This window comes from Maylandia zebra, linkage group LG3 (assembly GCF_041146795.1).
Source record: "Maylandia zebra isolate NMK-2024a linkage group LG3, Mzebra_GT3a, whole genome shotgun sequence".
Taxonomy (NCBI): domain Eukaryota; kingdom Metazoa; phylum Chordata; class Actinopteri; order Cichliformes; family Cichlidae; genus Maylandia; species Maylandia zebra.
Window position 1 is genome coordinate 31711432 of NC_135169.1, and position 24464 is coordinate 31735895.

General features: G+C 44.5%; 1 protein-coding gene across 1 annotated transcript in view; it reads left to right on the forward strand.

The window, feature by feature from the left end:
• The window catches only part of gal3st3 (galactose-3-O-sulfotransferase 3), a 52898-nt gene that overhangs the window by 20591 nt on the left and 7843 nt on the right, over positions 1-24464 (forward strand). Inside the window, exon 2 of the mRNA XM_004570673.2 lies at positions 24030-24112. Within this exon, the coding sequence (XP_004570730.1) occupies positions 24030-24112 (83 nt within the window). The remainder of the gene's footprint in view (positions 1-24029; positions 24113-24464) is intronic.

Below are 24464 nucleotides of genomic sequence, written 5' to 3' on the forward strand. Positions count from 1 at the left end.
AGATCTAGTATGCATTGATCTTTCCTTTTGCTGCTTGAATGTTGGATTATTGGCTCATTAGCCTGTGTTATGCAGGGGTGAGGGTTCAGCTTATGGGGTAATGGTATCCAATTACAAGACCGGAGCTGGTCTGTGTAATGTTGCTCTTGTTTTTAATCGTTCTGCTGTGCAGTTAGTACAGTTTTGTAGACAAAGCACCTCAACAAACAGTGAGCTCATTATTTGTTCAGCGCTACTTAAAAATTTTTTTTTTCTGATTTTATTTTCTTACAAGAGAAAGATATGCGAGGTCCGACACAAGTAACCTAAACACTGGATTTATTTAAAAGTATGAAACTGAAGCTCAGATGTTTTTTGTGATTACATGTGAAAACAATGTCGCTCACAACTCATAAAGATGTTAATCTACAGAGAAGTAACATCAGTGGCTGATCGTCAGTCATATAGATGTGGGAGGTGTTACACACAGTTTGTGTTGCTACGCTTTAAACAGGAAACATCAAAACTTTTTTTGTTTCATCAGCAGTGTGTTTACAGAGAGATCATTTTCCTTGAAGTAAACAAGAAAAAAAATTAAATTAAAAGACGTTCAACTTCATGGCGTGCACATACGTGAAGAGACCACTGTGAACACCACACTGTGAGTTTCAGTCATTGTCGGTAAGCTCTCTCTGCTTCACATGAACACGTGACACCAGGAAAACCACAGTGGTGCTGGCCAAAGAGACACTGCAGCAGCTACACAGTTTCAGGTTCTTAATAAAGACCCCCCTCATGACAATATTAGTCCATCTTATTTCTGATTATAGTACAAAAATTGTAAAACGTCTTAAAACTATGTTTATTGTATCGATATATACATACGGTTTAGCAAAAGCCTTCTCATACAGAATCATAAAGAGTAACTTTCTATACACGTATAATAATGTATGTGGCTTTCTGTTGGGTGTCGATATTTGAGTTTCTCTCCAGGTCTGTTTCACTGATTTCCTCCCTTGTATTTATTTTGTTCCGTTCTTCTGTTTCCACAACTTTTTCTTTACTTTTTCTGAGTTTTTGGCTTCTTGTTTTATTTTGGTAATTACCTTTCCTTGTGCATTTCCTGTCATTTAACTTCCTATCTTTGTCTTTACACTTATTTACATTTTTCTGTAGTTGTGTAACCACAGTTATGGTGGCAAGTTTCCACACATTAGCCAAGTAACAACATAAACTAATGTCAGACTGAACCAAATATAGGGGGGAAATTTACTGAAAGGCTTCTGGAAACTTTTAAGGTGGATTGCTCTGTTTCATGAACGGCCATTATGTCAAACAAACAGCTTAATGACAGATTTTGTTGCAATCATTGCATTAGCTGTGATCGCTTCTGGGCTTTTTTTTTTTATCACACTCAGACAGGCTCTTTCTTTGAGTGCTTATGTTTTACCACAAAGCTGACACTAAAGTAGAAAATTGTCCAAAGGCAGCAATTCTTATCTATGGGTTGTGATACAAGCGCTACTTAAACTTTTAAAATCTGGCACTGTGGGTTACACGCTTGCAATTTTTCACTGACCGCATGAAGTATTGGGTGGGACGTGCTAAATACATGTACAATTCCCCAAACCAACAGATCTGCTAAGTTACCAGCAGCACGCTTAATGATAATAATGATTGATGGCATTATAGCTCGCCTAATTGCATTGCTGCTTATTTTATAAACTATAGTACTTTGTCAGGAATAGTCACTCATTAACTCAGCAATAGAAAAAAAGTGCTCCTGTATGATGAGATTTCAGACTGTGAAGACTGAAAATAGTCTCGCAAACTTACTGACATTCATTCATTTGTGGACATGAGGGCAGCAAAAAGTCTGATTCAGCTGGGAGCCAGTGCCAATAACAATTTTTTTTTCTTGTTTGCTGCAACTTTTTAGGGTTTCTTCATTATGAAAACAACAAGTACATATTTCAGGCGTTTTCACTGCATCTTGAAGCTGGATTCAGTCAGAGCTAACTGATGTGACAGTAAATAAACATTGTCAACTTCTAACTCTACATGATTTCTTATATCTAGGTACACAGTTAATGTATGTCTGGGTCAAAAGAGGCATTTAAAAAAAAAAGACCATGTTGATGATACAGTATCTCACCACGATTGCTTATAAAATCATTAATTTGACCTTTGCCTTGAGACAAATTTGACTTAAGACCAAGTAGGTGATCGAGGTTTGATTAAAGATTAACCAATACTGTAAGATAAGCAGTGATTTTTAGTGGTATAAACGTGATAAGATAATAACGTGGAAAACTGATTATAAATCTTGTAAAGAAATTAAAATCCATACAAACTTAGTGAATGACTGAAAGTCATCTAAACACCTGCATAAAGTTTCACGAATGTCCGGCAGTTAAGATTCTCCTTGCATGGCTAAAAAGCACTCTTTCTACTTTGATGTAGAAATGGTGAAAACACTCTTTTTTCTGTAAAAGAAAATCCATTTCATGCGAAAGTACCTTTGAGTCACCTAACAAACAACAGAGAAGACCGGGCCTTGGGCGGGAATGAACAATAAAGACATTTCTACTGATTTTAGCAGCCCTCCTCACTACAGTCTGCTTCCTACTGAAAAATAAAAAAGCAATTTGGAGCACGAGAGCTCAAAAGGTTGCTGTTTTTTTTTGTCTGGGTGAGCAAAAAGTGTTTGCGTACATGCCTGCAGTTCACTCTGATGGGGCGTGATGCATTTTTGTGTGTGTGCGTGTCAGGGGAAAACACTCAAAGTATCACTCCCTCGTCTTTCTGCATTCATATTCTGCTCAAGGAATTCAATGCGCCTTTTTCAACTCAGCTGTTCATTTACATAAGACACAGCCTTCTACTTTGCCAAATTAATTTGATGTTCTGAGGCGAAAGCCAGAAAGCATCTTCACAGGATGAGGCCGCAGCTTCCTGTTGGCTAGGCTGGCCCTACCTGAGGAGTTCACGTGTGCTTTGCTAGCGCACGTTGTTTTGCTGCTGCTACAAAACTGCAGTTGTTGGATTTACATAAAGCCCTCTGTGCCGCTGCTCTGTGCTTAAGCCCGGCACCAATTACTAGTGAGGGAGCAGAGTGATCCAGCAGGTTTGTTTGGACATGAGCCCTATTTTATATTCTTGGTTTACTGGATGACAGCGTGCCGCTTTGTTTCCGTTTCTCCACTTGGCAAAGATGAAAGAGAAAGCCCCACTTCATCAGTGTGACAAACAAGTAAGATTTGTGAATCTAAAACACACCAGTTTCTCTCATAATTACGATATATTTCCAGCAGAAAAACCTTTACCAGATCCCTCAAACTGAAGAGCTTTGACGGTGCCAGCACCAGAGCGGAAAACCAAAAGCGCTGCCTGCACGCTGCAATTAAGTTGAGACGCTGTCACAATAGGAGACAGAAGGAACATTAAAGACTCCTCTGCGCCGCAGAGGAATATGTACACACTTGTTCAAAAAGCTCGTCGGCTTTTATCAGTGAGTTGCAAATGCTCCTGAAGTGGACAGACAGATGGGGTGGCCTTTAGGTAATTAGTAAAAAGGCCAGCATGTGGATCAAATCCAGAGCCGCATAGACAGCAGCGGGCAATCAGTCTGTCGGTGACACAGAACAATTACAGAGGGAGTGTCAAGTCCTGTTAAGATGCTAACATGAACAGCATAACTGATGCTTGACTTCTTCACATACCTGGCCTATTTGCCAACAAGGAATTCGATAAGGAGAGACCATTAGAAGGAACTGAACATAATTTATTGATATACAGAATTCTATTATGCTATTAGACTCTGATGGCTCATCACTGGGATTTCACCAGCAGAAAGAAAATTCCAGCAGTGATAGGAATTACGGCAAAACTTCCCGGAGTCTAGATGCAGGTGGTGAAGATAAGATGCAGGGTTGGATGAAGTGACTTGGTTCGGGTGGAGATGGGGTGGAAGTGGGTTGCATGAAGGAGTTTGCAATGGACAGTGACAGCTAGAGCAGGGCGATATGACCAAAAATATTTATCACGATATATAATTTGCGATAACGATATAACTGACGATATAATTGACACTAGACAAAATACTTTACAACTCCACAACTTTATTAGTGCACAAAAACCCCATCAATGTATTTTCACTTAAACAAGCAGCTGTTTTTTATGTGCATTAAAGCTACATAAAAACGTAGCAGTGCGAATTCCTTGCTGACAGTTTAACCAAAAGGCATTTCCAGTGGAAATTGGCCAACATGTCCTCAGCATAACCATGTATAATATCCACAAAACTTAAAAAGAGGTTATACACACACAATATGGTATATTATTAGTGACAGCAGAGCGGAGTGATTTAAAGTACGCAGAGTGCCGGCTGATTGGTTTAAGGAGGAAAGGTGATTGGAGTACAGCAGTGATGTCAGCATTGAGTTTTACAGCGTGGGAAAGTGGAAGTGAGGAGCAGACCAAATGTGACATTTGCATTTGGATGCAAACTAGAATGCGATATTCCCAATCCCCATATACCAGTATCGTTTCCTAAATGTTGCCAATACAGACAAAAGAAGTCGAATTTGAAGCACATTTTTAAAGATAAAATACATTTTATGAAAGTTTGAATTTATTTGAGCTTGAAGAAGAGGTCAGAGTGTTACACCATGCTGTGATGTGTCGTGTGATACGAGTGGAAGCTGCTCCCTCAGATGCAGAGGGAAAAGGCTGTCCATCGTGCAGAAAGCTGCAAAATCTGGCATTATTGGTTTTTCAACATCCCGGCGTGTTTGATGTGTTAAAGGTGTGGATGGAGGAGAAAGGTGGAGAAAGGTTTCTCAGCCTTCTGAAAGCACCTCTGATAAAACGTACTCGACGCTTCAGTGGTGTTAAAAAAAACGCACCACTCGCCGCTCCTGTTCTTTCGCAGCATTGACGAGCTTTCTTCAACCTTTGACGCTGTAATTCAGACGTTATCACAAAACTGCTGTTGAGCCAAAAGACACCTCATTTCTGTTTATGGATTAGCCCGTAGACAGTGTCTATTCAAGCAGATGAAAAACCAGAAGATGTGCCTGTCATTTGACTTTGCTGAAGGGAACATTGTGTTGCTGATGTTCTGTTTCTCTCGTGTTCGTTCCCTGGATTTGGCTTAAGGCTTTTGTTAGCAACAAATGATCTAAAAGGCTTTTCATCGATAAGCACACAAGTACAAGGCCCGATGTTGATTCTACCCGCTCATTTGGTCTCAGGCCTCTTTCATTTTCTCCTGACATGTTCTCTGGTTGTCTTTTATCAAATCTCATCTCTCTCCCTTGCTGCCTCTGTTCTGCCTCTCCTCCCCATTTTCACCCCACATCCCCTCTCTCCCTCACTAACCCCATATCCCCCCCTCGCTCCCTGTTTTCCCCTTTTTTCCCTGCTGCTCTCTCATCACTCTCTCTGGGGGGTCATTTGGGGTAAGATAAAGCCTGAATGTGTGGGTCCACGGGGAGTCTACCCTGCAGACAAGCAATGATCCGCACACGCTCTTAGGCGCAGTCATGCACAAGCACTCACACACAGACGGGCAGGCACAAACACAGCTGCGTGCTCTCACACCCACCCAAACACACACACACGTATTAACATACATGTTAAAGTATAGACATCCACTCTGTTTCCAGCCATCTCTAGCAGTTCCAGAAACAGGGTGGGGCGCGTGGCGATAAAGCACTGTAGGGATACGGGGAAGAGATAAAGGGTTGGGAGATGGAGAGATGGGGAGAGGAAAAGCCCAGAGGAGAGGTGGAGGAGGAGGCGTGGGTCAGTGAGGTGCAGTGGAGATTAAAGTAATGAGAATGGGAGGGAAGAGACTGTGGGGAGAGAGCGATGAGAGAAATAGTCTTTGCACGGGCGCAGGCAGAAGCTGTGATCCTCTTCGGGTCGTCGTCCACACCCCCACCCCCAACACACCCCAACAAAATAAGAAGTGTTTGATTCAGCGCCGTGTTTATTGACTGCTCGCGCTGAGCCCCGCCCTCCAAGCAGGCTTAATACAGCTTATCTCGTAAATAACAACAAATCTGACCTTTTTACCAGAATTCATATCAGGCGGCAGCTACTGTGAACTTTTCCATCAATGGAGGCAAAGCTTGCAAAAGCACATGACGTGAGTCTACTGGTTTGACTGGTTCACCTCTGCAGTGATGAATCAAAACACACTAATGTATGATATTGGTCAAAAGACAAAGGACTAAAAAGTAGTAAGACCTGAAGACATGGAGAGTTGCCCGGAGGCTTGATTTTTGCATCTTTTTTAATTTCCTCTAATTTCCCTCTAATTTGACTATTAATCTGCAGCATGCATGTTAAAATATGCATGGAAATGCACGTACTTTAAAGACCAGAGCAGGTTTGGAAGGCTCACCATGATGTGTGTTGTTTTTGCAGTGATGACAGTGATGTGGATCTGAACCTTTCCCTTCATTTAATGATTGATTTATTACTTATTTATACTGGCACAGTGTGAATGCCCATGGAAGTGGTCGTTATTAGTAAGAAAAGCTGTAAAACTTGTGAAAATGCAGTTAAAAGTCCAAAATTTTAGCCCTCCTTTACATTTCCCACAGACGTCCTGTGGGCCAGATTGGAGTCTTTGCTTGGCCGATTCTGGCCCCCAGGCCTTATGTTTGACAGCCATGCCTTAAACCCATCTGCGTAACACAAAGCAAAACAGCATCCTCTGAGGACGTGCACACATTCTGATATAAATTATAATGGAGCAGCTGTGACTGAGGAGGTGTGGGGGGTTCATCCCTGTGGCAAGACACTGAACCCAGGTACAATCAGTGTTTGTGTAAAGAAGTGTAATGAATACTTGACAGTGTGATTATTATACTTTTGTATTTTCTAATTGTTTTTATTTCCTTTGAACGTTTTCTCTTTTCTGTTTCAGTTTGTTTCCAGAGTGGATTTTCTTGTTTCAGCTGAGTTTTTATTGTTTGAAAATGGTCAGTTCTGCCTTGGTTTTATCCGCTTCATTGTTAGTTTTAGTCTTTTTAATTATTACTGTGTGCAGGGAATGTGTCAGATGCTTTTTTAGAATAATTAGAGCAGTGATTACGATAAAAACAGCTCTTTGAAAGCAGTTGACTGACTCATAGTGTATCATGGTATTGTAGATGTCCACAGTCTCAGTAAACATGTCTTTGAATGCCTCATCAGGCAAGTTGTAATAAAACTAAAGAAACGAACAGATTATAAAGCTAAGGATATTTCCCTACATTTTTATTCCTCAGCTGTAAAAGGCTAATGAGATATTGTCGCCACCCCGCTGGGCGTGTGGGCGGAGTGCGAATGCAGCAACTCCCGAACAAGGTGACGTAGGTTTTTAAAATTCATACCATACCAAAGAAATGAGCTTTTTCCATGGCCCTACACAGATAGATGATAGATCGATGTCAGTGCTGGTAAGACAGAAATTTAAAAAGTTGCAGGAAAATGGCGTAATCGACACAAGTGTGAATGCACTGTGAGGTGAAATTTACAGAAATGATGAAACTATTACACGCATATATCTCATTTATTTTCATTTCTACAAGAGAAAAAATAACTATAAATGACTGAGCTCAAGACTCACACTCCCGTCACTGGTTGTACACCAATAGATCAAAAAGGCACCTTTATCTTGCTGCTGCTGGAGTGCATGACTTCCCAATATTGCCTTAAAGCAGCCGTCTAGCCTAAGTATGAAATGGGTTTAAAAATATCTCTGCTCTTGGAGGATCTTTACTTCACTCAGAGGCATTAAGTGAAAGGGTGGAGCAGCGGAGACGCGGGCGAGGAGGTACATCTGTAGAAAATAACTTCCAAGCGTCATATCCCAGATTGATTTTTTAGAGGATTCCAGAGATAAGGGATCAGACATTAGAAAACAGCCTTCCTGGAAAATGAGTGATTTCTTAGACTGTCCCGAAGCCCCCTGAGGATTTCTCAGAACTTGATTAATACAGTAGCTCCGAATGGCACGCTTAAACAACTTTAAACAACAGTCTTAGCATTTAGCTGCCTTGCTCTTGAGTAAATCCCTTCAGTCGCGAACAAAATAAAGTCTTTGCCCTTAAGCAGCTACAGATATTAAGACACATGCCGGCATCAGGATGCAGCTGTTACCAGCACATCTTCGACTCCACCGCCGCTCGTCCAGCTATTGATTCTCTCTTTTCCAACAAGGGCATCCCACGACGTCTCACAATTTGCAAAGTCAAACCTAAGTCACTGCACCTTGTAAACAAAAACAATAATCAGATGAGATATTTATTGATCCCTGCAGGGCAGAAAAATGCTGGACTGTGTTGGGAGGTCAGATCGAAGGGCTGGGTGCCCTCGACCTGGAAAGGATCCAGTATCCAGATTTTACAGCTCGATTGCCCCCGCAGGAAGTTTAAGACATACTCTGTTGGTATGCAGTCATGTGTATATTACAGAGGTTCTGATTGAAAAGCATGTTTTTCTAGGCTGTGCAATTAATCTAATTTGATATTAAGCCCTGATCTCAGCCTTTCTATGTGGAGTTTGAATGTTTTCCCTCAAACTCGCGCATAGATTAATTCGACTCAAGCCCGGATGACAAAAAGAGAGCCGCTGGTCCACAGCTGCCTGAGAGTTTTGTTTCTTTTTTTGCTTTTCTCCATTCGTTACCCACAAATCAGGTGGAAGTGGGTGGGCAAAAACACCACCCTGCTCTGAGCTTAAGTCCGAACCAGACAAATCTCTGTCTTCTCCCACTAACTCCACCTCATTTTTCTTTTATTTATTCCCTGTTTAAGTTCAATAAATGTGTGATGTGATGATTTTCTTGACCTTCGTGAGAACACACTGTGATAAAAGTTCCCAGACTGCCTTACTGTCCCAGAGCGTTATTCAGCAGCTGGCACTTTATCACTTTATTTTAATAAAGTGCCCCTTTCACCCGGGCTTGCCGTTATGGCCACTGCAGCTCTCGTTACTAATGTGAATGAAGCTTGAGGAACACGTGGATCTTGCACCAGCATCACTGGCTTGCTTGCACCTCAGAATTTGCAAACGTAACCTCAGGTCTGCTCATGTATTTACAGTGTCATATGGGAAACTGGTGCTTTGCACTTGGTTTCCCAATGCCAACGTCATTGCCTGGTGGCTGGGGTCAGAGCAGCTGTGCATGCGGTGTGTGTTTCAGAAAGAACTGGGATGGCATGTTGATACATGACATACGCACAGACCACTTCTTTATGGGGCCGTTAAATTCCCACAAAAAGCAGCGTCACACCCGCCGGTGCAAGCTGTGCTTTGTTGTCCTTTGTTGTCCTTTGTTATGGTATGCTTTAGATCAAACTGATCATCAAAGTGAGGAAGAAAGGTGATATATTGCATGTATACGTGGCGTGTTGACGTGAGTGTTTCAAAACCTGCTGGTATTTTTCCACACAGTCATCTCTATAGTGCACAGTGAATGGTATGAAAAGGAGAAAAAAATGCCTTGTTAATGTCAGAGGTCAGAGGGGAATGCTCAGATTGCTTTGAGCTAAGGCTGCAGCTGTCTCAAACCGGTCTCTTCATATCACCGCGTATTTTACTAGGTAAAATCTGTGTGTGTCTGCATGTTCACGCTGAGGAAGGTATTTTTGAAACATTCAAAGGTTCTCATAGCAACCTTCGAGCTGAGATGTGGCCTTCGATTTGTTTTCTACAGCAAGAGAAGTTGCTTCAAAGGTCCTGATTGTGTTGATGTTAATAATTAATCTTAATAATTATTCAATGTTTACTTTAATAACCCCAGGTCAGTGGCAGAGTCACAGTTTTATGGTCCTGTAAAAAAGTGTATTTATTTATTTTTAAATTTTAATACCATTTAATTAACATAATATTTGCAACATAATATTTATTTATACTGATCTAAATGTGCAAAAATAAAGCCTTGAAATAAACACGGCCCAGCACACCCCATGCCCCCCTTTATACTCACCCCTGCTTGCTGCAGGTATTGCTGCCATATAAAGTGGGACGGCTGCCGTCAGGATTTTAACATTGTAATAAACGAAGTTAGCAGTTCATATTTTGTTTGAACTGCAGCAGATTTTCTCTGTGTGAAACAGACGTTGGTGGATGGAGCAGCGACAGAGCCGGCTGTATCTCAGTAACGGCTTTAATGGTGATCAATGTAAGAAGCGCTGCTGGTTTGGACGTTTTCTTTCGCTCCACCTGAGCTCCGTGTCTCGGTAACAGCTCTGCCTCTCCTACTGCAGGTCTACTTTTAGTCACAAATGTGGGTGAAATGCACGTGTTTGCACTGTGACACCTGAGTGCTACAAAGTTACGGATTAAACAAAGCAAAGAAGAGAAAACATTTCATGTTCAAGATAATTTGAGTTAACAGATCAGAATAAATATCGAACAGAACTTGTTCGATATTTAGAAGAGCATCTCTGAACAACAGCCACAGACGACCACATTAGATATGAGCTTTCCAGCTAGTATGTCTTTTACTGCCAGTGTAATTAGTTCAGAAGCTCAGAGACTCACAGATTATACACAGGGACACGTTACAACTGTTTAAAAAGATGAGGCTTTCTAGAAAAAAAATTAAAATCCTGCAATTTCTTTGCTTCCACTTTTGACTTCTTCCCCGCCCGTACCAGCACTGATGTGGAGGTTTGTCTGAGTATTGATGGATCTGTGGCCACATGACTGGCTGTGGGTGTGTGTTTGACTCATGTTAGATTCATAGGAAATATAGTGTGTAGCATCTCATCTTATGCTGTTGACGGACTGAAAGGGTGCCTATGTCGTCTCTTCGTGTCGTTTACTAGTTACACCTGTCCAACTGCTTTTTGGTGCGAATATCCAAACCGTCAATCTCATGACAGAAAGTCATTGTATGTAAGAACAGAAATATGTCCTAAATTATACTCCAACGCCCAACCTGAGCATCTGAATGAGGAAGAACAGTTAGGAGGTGGTGGATGGGTGTATTGTTGTTGTTTGGGTTTGGTTTTCCTTTTTGGCATAGGTAGGCGAGGTGGGGCTTGATGGCATTCTGGCACACCTGCGGCGCATCGGACGTCATCAGTGAGCGCTTTTATGGAGCTGAGTCACGGACGTCTGGTGTCGGAGTATTGTTGCTGTCACAAGTGGTAACGTGTTAGTGCAAGCTGAATCTGTTGATTCCACGCTGTTGAGCTGCATGTTCTTAATGATAGGTTTGTAGCTTGAACCTATTCGCTGGAACGTTGAAGACAATATAATTACACAGCAAAAGCATTGAACACCAATGCAATGGGCGGGCCGGGTTAATGAGACCCTGACAGCCATTCAAGAGACTTTAGCTCGGTTTGTTCCTCCAACCGTTCCCACTGTTTCTTCCCCGCCACCCGTACCGTGCACTTCGCAGAGTTTGGGCTCTGTTCGTGACCCCGCTCCCCCGGCTCTGGTGCCTTTCAAGGGAGAGTTGGGCCATTGCGGGGTTTTTTTGATTCAGGTTTCCCTGCTCTTTCAGCTGTTTCCCCAAGCGTTTTCTGATTATGCTTCTAAGATTTCCCATATTATCGGTGCCCTTCGTGATCGTGCTTTGGACTGGGCCGAGTCTTATCTCGCTCTACATCCCTTGGAGACTGTCATGTATGTGCAGTTTGTTCGGGATTTTAAGGCTGTTTTTCATCACCCCCTGCGCTCTGATGAGGCCGCGCGGCAGCTGCACGGGCTCCGGCAAGGGAGCCAGTCGGTGGCGGAGTTCTCTATTGATTTCCGGGTTAAGGCCGCAGAGACGGGGTGGGGTGATGACGCGTTACGCGGGGCTTTCGTCATCGGGTTAAACGATCGCATGAAAGATGAGCTCGCCACTCGTGACGAACCGGAGAGTTTCGAGGCTCTAGTTAATCTGGCCATTCGCATTGATAATCGCCTTCGCGAGCGTGAGAGAGAGAGGAGTGGCCGGTTCCGTGCGGGGTGTGGAGAGCACGCCACTGTGCGCGCAGTCTCCCGTCCCCCTCCTCCCGGTCCGGCCCTCGCATGGTCTCCTCCGGCGGCCGCTGCTGAGGAGCCTATGCAGTTGGGTCGTACGCGGCTTACTCCGGAGGAGCGTCGGAGAAGGTTTGAGGGGCGGTTGTTTTTGTATTGTGGCCAGTCGGGCCATTTTGTGTCCACCTGCCCGTTGCGGTCAAACGGCGGTGCCCGCCAGTAACTGTGGGGGTACTGGTGGGTAGCGCTTCCTCTCTTTCCCGAGTTCCCCGCATGCAGCTTCCTGCTATCGTGAACAACGCATCTGGTACTTTCTCCATTAATGCACTTTTGGATTCTGGCGCTGAGCAGAACCTTATTGACAGCGGTCTCACGTGGTGTCTCGTTATTAAGACGCGGCCCCTGCAGGTACCCGTCTCACTCACGAGACTGAACCAGTTTCATTGGTTCTTTCTGGTAATCATCGCGAGCTTCTTCGTTTTTTTGTTTTTTCCTCCCCGGAGTCTCCCATCGTTCTAGGTTACCCGTGGTTCGAGCATCATAATCCTCATATTAATTGGTCCACCCGTCGCATTGAGAGTTGGAGTAGCCACTGCTTGTCTCACTGTTTATAGTCTGCTCTTCCGCCCTCGCCTGTCTGCTCGTCTAAGCTGGCGCCTGAGGAGTTGGATCTCTCGTCTGTACCTGAACAGTATCATGATCTGGGGCGGTTTTCAGTAAACGCTGTGCGCTCTCGCTTCCCCCCCCATCGTCCTTATGATTGTGGCATTGAACTGTTGCCTGGAGCTCCTTTGCCCACCAGCCAGCTGTATAACCTCTCTGGTCCGGAGAAGGCAGCCATGGAGAGGTATATTACGGAGTCACTGGAGGCGGGCTTGATTCGTCCGTCGTCTTCGCCGTTGGCGGCGGGTTTTTTCTTTGTGGATAAGAAAGATGGATCTCTCAGGCCCTGCATTGATTTTCGGGGTCTTAATGACATAACTGTGAAGAAGAAATACCCTCTTCCCCTGATCTCTTCTGCTTTTGAACCTTTACAGGACGCAGTCATTTTTACAAAGCTGGACCTTCGCAATGCGTACCATCTGGTGCGCATACGCCAGGGAGATGAGTGGAAAACGGCCTTTAACACTCACCGTGGACATTATGAATATCTGGTAATGCCTTTCGGTCTGACGAATGCGCTGGCGGTGTTTCAAGCATTGATTAATGATGTGCTTCGGGACTTTTTGAATCGGTGTGTGTTCGTTTACTTGGATGACATTCTTGTTTTTTCGCGGTCTTTTGAGGAACATGTTCAGCAGGTGCGCAGCGTTTTGAAGCGGCTTCTGGAAAACAAACTTTTTATGAAAGCGGAAAAGTGTGAGTTTCATGCTAGTTCTGTGTCGTTCCTGGGCTATGTCCTTGCTAAGGGGCGGGTTGGGCCCGATCCTGGTAAAATCAGAGCGATCGCTTATTGGCCGACTCCTTCCTCGCGCAAACATCTGCAGAGGTTTCTGGGGTTTGCTAATTTTTATCGCCGATTTATTAAGAACTTCAGTCAGATCACTCTTCCACTTACCCGGCTGACGTCCTCGGCTCGAGTTTTCAGTTGGTCGCCTGAGGCCGAGCAGGCGTTTGCTCGGTTGAAGGAGTTGTTTTGCTCCACGCCTGTTCTCGCCCACCCAGATGGTACCAGACAGTTTGTTGTGGAGGTGGATGCTTCTGATGCAGGTGCGGGAGCAGTGTTGTCGCAGCGCTCACCCGACGATGGCCGTCTCCATCCGTGCGCGTTTTTTTCGCTGCGATTTTCTCCAACTGAGCGGAACTATGACGTGGGTAATCGTGAGCTGCTGGCGGTTAAGCTGGCTTTGGAAGAGTGGCGTCACTGGTTGGAGGGGGCGGAGCAGCCCTTTGTGATTTGGACGGACCATAAGAATCTCTCCTACATTCGGAGTGCAAAGCGGCTCAACTCCAGGCAGGCCAGGTGGCAGCTATTTTTTAGCCGGTTCCATTTTACTATCTCTTTTCGACCTGGTTCTCGCAATGTTAAGCCTGACGCCTTGTCCCGTCAATTTTCTCCCACGTCTGAGTCTACGGGGGTGGCTCCTATCATCCCCTCGTCCTGCGTGGTGGGGGCCGTGACGTGGGAGATCGAGAGCCTGGTGCGCCGTGCGCAGCGGCAGGATCCGGACCCTGGTTGGGGCCCGCCTGGCAAGCTGTTTGTTCCATCGGCCGTGCGCGTGCGTCTTGCACTGGGTACATGCGTCTCGCTTCGCTTGTCACCCTGGCGTGCGTCGTACGGTTTCCCTGTTGAGGCGCTCTTTTTGGTGGCCCACTTTGGAGAGTGACACCCGCGAATATGTGTTAGCCTGCGACACCTGTGAGCATCATAAGAGCCGTCACCTGGCTCCCTCCGGGCTGCTACACCCCCTGCCTGTCCCGGGTCGGCCTTGGTCGCATATTGCGGTTGACTTTGTTACCGGGTTACCGCGTTCTGCGAATCACTCAGTTATTCTCACCATTGTTGACAGGTTTTCCAAGGCGGCGCATTTTGTCCCTCTATCTAAGCTCCCTTCTGCCCTTGAAACTGCTCACTTGCTCGTGGATCACGTTTTTCGGTTGACTAAACTAAACCTGGACTAAAATAAAATAGTCTTTACTCTGTCTTCTGCATTTCTGTGTCTTCATGTTTAGGCTAGTTAATGATTAGGTCCAGTTGTGAGCCTTTAAATGCTGTGATAGCTGCACTGAAGAAAATCAAGCATTTCAGTGAATCTCAGTTTCAGACAGACTGTGTATATAATAAGGGAGCTTTCTACCAACATATTAAGCTGGTGTTGGTGTAATGGTGTATATTTGTCTTTGCATATTTTGGATCTCTTATTAAAGATATTCTTATTCAAGAAATCAAGCTGGTTTCTTGAACATAACATCACGAGTTCACTGTCCTCAGATGGCCTCCACAGTCAAGGTGAAGGTGAGACAATAAATTAAAGCAGCTTTGAAGGAAAAAGCTCGTCCAACCCAGTACGAGCAAAGTGTACCTAATGAGGTCCTGGTGACTGGTTAAGACTGTGTTACACTGTCCTGTCTGACAACAATTATGCCAGGTTGAACTCTGGCATGTTACCTTTAATGTGTTTGTGTACTTACATGTAATGGCTTTCTTTAATGAGATAGACTGTTTGGAGTTAATCGATCAGCAGGAAGCCACAGGCAAACACAGTGTGATAAAAATACAAGAAATACATGCGGTGGAGTCAAAGTCTGGAATGATGCGTGTGACTTTTATTTCTTTGAAGCATTAAAGAGCATCTAAGTGTTGTAAAAGTCCCTTTATGGTCAGAGATCATAATGTGGCATCAGTATAGATGACACGATTATAGAGTGGAGCAGCTGCTGTTGGCCCGGAGCGAAGAAGCTACTTGCATTTGTGTGCGCGACAAAGGTCTGCAGTGAACAGCTGTTTTTTTTTATTTCTTTTGTTTTTTTTTTTTGGCCTGTCCCGTTTGGCTCTTTTGCCATCAGAATTATTGTCTAAAGGCAAAGAAAGATGCCCAACGGATTTACTTTACCAAATTGACCATCCCAGCCTTGCCGTAATGGTCCATTTGATTCACCTTTTATTGTTTATTTTATTTTCACTTGCTGAATACGGGACAGACTTGACTGGGGGAAAGAAGGGGAGAAAGAAAGAGGGAAAGAGAAACAGCTGAGATGAGGGATGGGGGAGAAGGGCAAAAAAACAAAAACCAACAGAACGGGCAGAAGAAAAAAAATGCATATATCGATCACCTGGATCACCTGTTGAGAAAGAAAAAAGAGAACAAGCAGAAGAAAACAAGAGCAAAATAATAAACAACATCACAATGATATATGGGAATATGACAGTAAATACTAAATATTAAACATTATTGTGCAGCACATAAGATCAACAGAACACAGTGTGCTTTGAGGTAGGAGCCAAAAAGGGTGTAGTTTGTGGGTGTGATCACCCGTGTGTACACCTGTGAGCATGGACGCGCTTGTTTTTAAAAGGTTCCTTCATGTAATGATCTGCTAGAGGGTGTGGGGGGGCCACAGCCCCGTCCTCCAGGGCATGAAGCAGGTATGGAGGAGATCAAAACTCCAGACATCCAGAGACCCCCAGAACACAAGAGACCAAGGAAGACCAACAGAGGGGCAGCCGCGCCACTGTCCCAGAAAGAGCTGAGGAGAGCCCCAGATGAGGGCTCACTCAGCAGCCACGGAGCAGAAGCCAGGGGGAGTTGCAGTGACGCGCCCGTGAGCTCCGCCGGCAGCCAGCCGTGCCTGAGTGACCGAGCCCCAGGCCGAGAGGTTGGGGGCACCCCACCTCCGAAGTGGCCCGAGCGAGCCCCAGGCTCCAGGCCCCGATAAGCGGCCGCCAAGGAGTGAGCCGGTGTGTACCTGGATGCCCATCCCCAGACACAAAGAACCACCAAAGCTCCGATGCCTGAGGGAGTCAGACATTGGTGCGTCTCCCCCCCCCCCCCCCCCCCACTGGCAGGGGAAGTGGTGTGTGTGTGTGGGGGGGGGGGGAGATAGGCCTCCAAACCTTGGAGGCCCTGAGATGTCCCCAGAGAGGTGGCGTCTGATACCCAACCTGACATACTGTATAGACACAGACATACAGGCACACACAGACACAAACATCCATTCCCACCCTCATGCTCTCATATGCACTTACTCCACACTCAACCAACGTGGAGACAAACATAAAGAGACGTTGTACACACGATCACACTCCCCAAGCGTACTCTACGAACCGGGTCTAGGTACCCTTTCCCCTGGAGGGGGGAACTGCACCCAGACCCAGGTGGTGTTACCCTTTTCCCTGCGGTGGGGGGAGGCAGACCGCCCCGACTCCGCAGCAGCAGGGAGGCCCCACACTCCAGACCGCAGTCGGACGGCCAACTCCTCCTAGCCCCCCCGCTCCAGCAGGCCGCAGAGAATGGGGGTGAGAGAAGACTCCAAACCTCCCTCCACCCGCTCATTGTAGTGTTGATGCATGTGTGTTCTAAGGTGCAATTAAAACCCAGGAGGGCATGGAGCTACCTGCCAGAGAGCAGCAGGTAAGCGCATAGTCCCTCCTGATAGCCCTCAATGTCTACGTGTATTTAAAATTGAGAGGTGGGCAACGACGCCAGGGGTGAGGTATACACCCTGATGGTACTTTGGATTCCGTGTATCGTGCCCACCCCCAAGATCCTATATGTATGTGTAATGAGAGTGTGAGTAATGTGAATGTCTAAGTTGTGGGATAAAATTGAGGCAGAGGCAGCCGGAAAGGGACCGGGGAAGGGGGGGGGGGGGAGTAGCCTCCTCTGCACCCTGGTGACTTACCCCTACTCCAAGGCCCTGCATGTGTGGGTGGTTGTGGTGGAGCGGGAAGAGGGAGGCAGCTGGAGATGGGGAGGGAAGGAAGTGAGGGGCAAGTGACCCCTCCCTGGGGCCAGCTCCCCCGCTGACCCCAGTAGGCACTCCCATACTCTACGATCCGCCAGGGAAAGGGGGCCCAGGCCCATCCAGACCGGGGCCCAGTGCAGCAGCACCGCCGGGCCCACAGAGCCCGGGACAGTCCACCCAACCCCACCACAGAGAAAACTGCACCCACCCCACCATCCACTCTTCTTCCAGACTACATAAGACAATAGACGCCCAGGCTGAGATCTTCCTCCACCTCTCCTGTATCTCCCCCTCCTGCAGAGAGAGTTCCTGAAGAGAGGAACAGCTGTTTAAATGCGTGTGTTAGTTTGATAGTTTTTTTCCTCTGCTTCTGTATCAAGCAGTGGCTGTTGAGTGTTACTGTGTGCGTTAGGTTCTCTCTCTCACCACATGTATTATGTGTCTTCTAATCGTAATTCTCTTGTGTCGCTGCTGGATTTCTGCAGAGCCGGGCTACTCCAACGCTCACCCCTGGGTTCGCACAGAGCCAAAGGAAAAATAACTTTTTAAGAGTGTTTCTCTTTTGTTTTCACTGATTCATGAAGTATTGACATTTTGGAGATATTGTGTTTTCACATAACAGCAGCAGAGATGTAAAAAGAAGACCTCTGGGAAAACAGAGGTACACTCTCCGAAAGATAGTAGAGACTGGAGGACAGAATTTGAAAAATCTGCTGGGAAAATTTAAAAGAGATGCTGTTTTCTGACTTTTCTCCATCTCAGATTAAATTGTGTTTGCAAACTGTCGCAGCCGGAAAGAAAAACATATCCAGTGCCGGTTAGCCTGGTTTGGGTTGGCATCACTTTGAACACGGAAGTATTTCGTTGCTAGCTTTGTGTTAGCATGCTCGTTTGCTCGGAAAGTGGTGCCGTTGTGTTTGCAGCGGGAGGTAGTTGTTTCTGGCACTTTGCATATTTACACATGCTATTTCATCCTTTCTGCAGCACACACTGAGGTGAGGCAGTTGACGCAACATGTATTACGCTACAGTCATAAAAGCGGAAACAGTTTAGGGGGTAAAAGGCCATTAATCCACTGTACTCCGACTTTTTAGTTACCTCTGCCTGTCTGTGGGTCAAGCTTAGAGCAGACAACAAAAGCAGTAATGCAGAAACGTAGCATAGATTCACAATAAAATGAGTACTGCACTGATGGAAGAGACTTGGCACAAAGTTTGGGAGCAGATAAATTAAAAAAGATACGAATAAGCACAGTTGTCGCCTCATCGCTTGCTGGATGATTTAAAACTATTGTTCTTAGAGCTTCATTACAAACTAATATGTGTATGTATTTAACAGGCCAAATGTGAGAACCCTACTACATCTAATGTTTTAGTAAAGAGCGAACGAGAACAAAGCGTTATTGTGATTTACAAGCACGTTACATAAACTGTGTCTGCAGAGAAATATGAGTCTCTAACAAATATGTGCTTTTTACAAAGACAAAAGCACTCTATTGTAGGTATGTGAGGTGTGGTGATATGTTTCAGTAAAATTCCATCTTAGCGTCATCCTCAACACACACATGCACACATGCATGCAGCGGCTTTCTTTGACTTTTAAATGAACAGTCAAATTTCCCCCAGGGATCAATAAAGTATTCTGATTCTGATTCTGATTCTGAAAACAGAATCCAGCCATGTGTATCACAGATATGATCCATGTGTCTGTGGTAGATGCATTTACTGAGAACAAGTGTTATCAGTTCATCAGTAGCTAAGTTAGTTTCAGCTTTTTTTTTTTGGACTAAATTAAATTAGAGATACCAGAATAAAACTTAAAAACACTGAACAACAAAGGACATGAGGTTTTAGGAACGAGCAAAGCCGCCAAGTCCGGGGTAATGAGCAACAAGCTGATGCCTTCATTTTATTCACAAAACAAGCCGTACTACTACCACTGACAGGATTGGGTGTCCTCTCACTCGCTGCTTTTGTATCTGCAGCGATCGTTAGAGAAACCTAATCAGACATTTTTAATTAAAGAGGCCAGAGTGTTTGTGCCGAAGGAGGATAAAGAGGAGGAAGATGATTACGAGGTGAAGGGAGGAGGGGGTGGCAGCGGCTGAGGGTGGATGAGGGGGAAGAGGTCGAGTCTGCCTGCTGAAAGCCACTTAAATCCCTTTCTTATTAACTCACTGTGACACATGATCTTCCTCCATCCCCCTCACACACACACACACACACACACACACACACACACACACACACACACACACACACACACACACACGCATCTACACTCACAGAGCTACAAACCTGCTCTTCTTACTTCTTACTGCTTCCTTGTGTCTTATCACGGCCTTGCATCAGCTTTGGCCTTGATGTCATTGCTCACCGAACCACGATGGATCGTCTGTGTTTACGTGCTTCGTTCAAAACAGGTATTACGCTGACATTTTCTTATGCAAATGAGATCTACCCTTTAGGTGAAGAACCCGGGGTAACTAAATGTAATTAATCAGCCTGGAAAAGGTAACATTTCTTAGGATGGTGATGAAAAGTCTGTCTCGCTCTGCTTCATGCAGATGTAGCTGTTGTTGTTTGACTGCATGAAATGGAGCCATATAAACCATCCAGAAATCAAACCATGGAATAATCATGCTGCATTTTCTTTACGTTGGATTAGCTCAGTAGCAGCAGTAGCAACCAAAGGCATGTAGAGGCACTGTCCCAATCCATCAACTGAATCTTTATCTTTTACACCTATTACACTGAAGTGCAGACATGTCTACACACTGCGGTTCCTAGCATGGGAAAGAGTGAGCTGATTGGCTGCTCACCATGTTGTGCATTCAAAGATGCTCTTCTGCATACATGGTTGTAACTCTGTCGCCTTTCTATCAGCTTCAAGCAGCCATTCTCCCATGAAGGTACCCATTAAAACCACGGTATGTTGAGGCCTGATGGACGTGGGTTTACAGCAGCAAGTTCTGAGTACCTGTCTACATGTTTATACATAAATGCATTGGTTTTTACTATGTATCTGGCTGATTATATATTTGTATTAAAGAGAAGTTGAACAGATGTACCTAATGAAGTGAGTTGAAGCAGCTTTTGCCGTGCTTAAAATTCCCATTGAAGCCATATTTAAACATTTACCCTCGTTCCCACTTTAGCTTTTTTAGCAGACATCACTCGGGTTCATCTGCAAATGCTGAATGCAGCCATTTTTATTCTCTGTTTCAGTAGCAATGCAGTTCATGGAGTCCCACAGCTTTTCCACTCATACTGGAAAACCTCATTAAAAACAAAAAGACTGTGTTTTTTGTGCATTCACCCCAACTCTAATATTTGTGTGCCTGAACACAGGTTTAGGAGCTTCTTTGTTTGTTGAGAAAAATGCAAAGGGATCTGAGAAATCAGTTGCTAAAGTGAAACATTTTCCACAGAGGCATGTGTCATCTTCTGTGGGTCCAAGAGTGAGTGACAGTTAGTCCCAAAGTACCGAAGGAAAACATGAGTATCTCCATCCACAGAGACTGTGTTTTATTTATTAAAGAGAAGAAAAGAACCCACTTCCACACTAAGTGCGATGAGTAGTTTTCAGACAGTCTGTGCTCAGGTGAAGTCTTGACAGTTCTTCTTTCCAGTGGAGCAGAGAACAACTTTTGCTGTAAATCAAAGAACACATAGCTGGGGAATGATAAGCGCTGCACAGAGAAACCACTTGTGGATCTAAGAAATTCATTCATTGTTCTCATACCTCTTGGATAACGTGCTATCACCTTCGGATTTTACACTGCAGCATCTAGGCACATTAAAGTGCTTAGAACCCATTCTAATAAACACGGGGAACCTCGGGATGATGATGATTGGTCGAATAGATTCTTTCCACTAGAAAATTAAGATGTCAGCATCATTTGTTGATGAGGTCTGATTAAAACGGAGAAATAGACTGAAAGCAAAGTCTTTATTGAATTCAAATCCAGTGGAGGAAACGAAATATCGACCGATGAAAGGAAGACTTTTGCTCACATTTGAACTCAACTAGCATAAGCTTGACCATGGAGAAACATTTTTGGGTTAAACCCTGGTTTTCATCATGAAATCTGCAACACTTAACAAACACACAGGTAAATGATGCTCAGATGATACTAAATGTGGAAGGAAAGCATCCCACACACCACCACCACTAACCTAAATCTTTGATTCAAAGCAGGATGAATCCATGGTCTCCTATTATTTACATCAAATTCTTAGCATCTGATTGTTGCAGCAGAAATTGAGACTCATCATTTTCTTATATTGTCCAATTCTGGTGAGTGTGGGCAAACTGAAGCCTCCATTTCCTGTTCCTAGCTGAGAGGAGTTGCCCCGGGCCAGTCTTATCTGCACGCCTTTGTTTTAACAAGTGGTTATTAGCATTACTGCGGGATTCATATCAGCGCAAAGCCGTCTTTCTCTGATGTCTAACATCAACGGGACACCCAGAGAGAACTGCCGTGTGATTGGCTGATTAGATATTTGCATTAACAAGCAGTTTACAGTTTATATTAACTAATTACCCTTTTAAACGATGTAAAATAACTGTATTGTTTGATTCTACTTACCAAGTTTTGATATCTGTGGATCTGGAAGTTTACCGTCTTAATGTCACGTTGCTGAGACGGAGTCTACCGTGTACAGAAAGTCTGTAATAATATTGTTTCGTCATATGAACCTATCAGCACTGTAAATATGGAAGTGTAGCGAGTGAGTCTCTCTGCTTTTGCACCACAGAGTCTTTGTAGCAAATGTGATACAAATTAATATGTAATTTCTTTATTTCAGTGAACACTGGCAACTACTTCATGGTTAAGACTTTAAATGGTTAATATCTTTGCTAAGAAAAAAAGAGGCAAAAAAGCAGATTAATTGATTCAAATATAAAGATAAACATTAGCAGCATGCCTTGTGCAGCTCTGTGGACTATTCTTTGAACCAAACTGGCAGCTCTGCCACATAAGAAATGCAGGAGATGGGACTGAAATTTGGGGTTATGAATGAGCAATTCAGTACAAAAACATAAATGAATAAGAATAGATCTAGTTGTGGTCAGATGGTTGTGTCATCAGGAGAGCAGAGGGCACAAATCAACAAATCAAACTGTGCGTCTGCACAATCTGTGTCAATTAGTGTGAGAGCACGGCTGCCTGTTTGGTATCAGAGCAGGCTTACGGCTTTGTGCATTTGTGTGCCCACACACGTGTGTTTACGCACATTCCTGCAGCCAACAGCTGTTCAAGGCTTTTAAAGCTGGGAGGAAAAAAACAACAGGAGTGAATGTCGGTATACACTCGGCTCATTCTCTCTTAATCTTCTACAAATCAACATGAGGTCAGCTGTTCTTCACTGAAAGCTTAATTACTTATTGGGTACATTTGGAGATTTGACTTTGGATTCGTGACTTACTGTTCTCCAACAATTGTGCTTCCTCTGCACAAAGATCCCCCCCAAATCTTGTTTTTATTCATGAGCTGTGGGTTTTGAACAAAAGCCTGACTCTGTGCTCTATAGCTGTGTTTTTTTTCTTGTCTTTTTCCTGAAATGCGTTATTTGACAGCTTTATTGAGTATGTGCTTGCTTCTGAATTTAAAACGTGAGTTCTTGTTTAGTGAAAAAAAAGCTTTTTTAGGGGGCAGTACATTTTATTGAGATAATCTTGAACTGATCTATTAAAAAAAAGACATTAAGCCACCATTTAAATCAAATAAAACAATGTTTGTCGAAATGTATTGATTATTTCACTCCTGCATACAACATCTGCATCTGTACAGCAAACGATTAACGATCATGTTTGTTTGAGTGGGTGGCAGCAGCTCTGCCACGGTCAGTAGTTTCCCCCACTGGGACCACGGGTGCTTCAAACTGATGCACTTGTGCTCCTTCACAAACGGCATATGCAGCGTAAAATCCGGCTGCTGGGAGTAACGCGAGCTCGCGTCTCCTCTGCTGGCATCCATGCAGATCGTAACATCACAGTGTAATCAAGGAGAGAGACGTCAGCTATTGTTATGCAAGTGAGACGCTGTCGAGAGAGGCTTGGACCTCCTCCCGGGTTCCACTGCCCGTCGTAGCTTTTCAGCAGCACGGGTCGAGTGTCACGAGGAGTTTCTGCTATAGAGCGATCTCAGCGTGATGTGCTGCTTTTGTTTTTTTGCTTTCCACACGTGCGTATGTCATTTCTAACAAGACCTAATGTACGAGGCCATTTGCCCAGGGTGTCAGTAAATGTGACTGTTACAGCTGTGGAAGGTAATGAAGGTATCGTTCACTGTGTTATTAGTGAGTGACAAAAGCCAAGACGCATCCCCCTCTCCTGCTAATGGATCCCAGCAGTTATTGAATAAATCATCCTGCGTCGTGTCCGTCTCTTGCTCTTATTCGCTTTCTCGATTCCCTTTCCTTTCTCTCCTTTCGCTTTTCATTACTGCTTCCTTTCATCATTTCAGTCTCTTAACCTTCTCTTCTTTTCTTGTCCCCCAAATTCGCGTTGCCCATTTTCTCCGTCGCTCTCCCTCGAACCTGATGCTCATATTTGCTTTCTCCTTACACCTCCATCTGCTCTCGTTCCCGCCACCCTCCTGCTCTCTGTTTTTGCTTAAGTTCTCACTCGCCGTCTCTTTTTCCCTCTGCTTCCCACAGATGTGGAAGAAGAAGATATTCCTGGTCATCATTGCCATCAGTACCATCAGTCTTCTGCTGCACCATGGGGGTCACTTGACCTGGTGAGTGACCCACGATATGAAAACACATTAAATATCCGTTATTCTTCTATAAATCCATATGGTCCTTGTTACAGTGAAAAATCCTGACAGTCGTTGTGCCACACTTTTGCCTCATAGGCAAATTAATAGAGAGGGGCTTATTATTAAAGTCAAGCATAGAAACCTTGAGCGCCTAAGCACCGCCATGCTGGTCGAGGGACCAATTATAAAAGTAGAGTGCTGTAGACTTTTGACAGCCCAGCATTTTGCTCTCTTCGACTTCCTATTCTCAACGTCTTTATCGTCTCACTTCACTGAACGCTCTTGTTTCCACATCCCACCTCTTATCATTGACTCTGCAGTGAGCACTGCA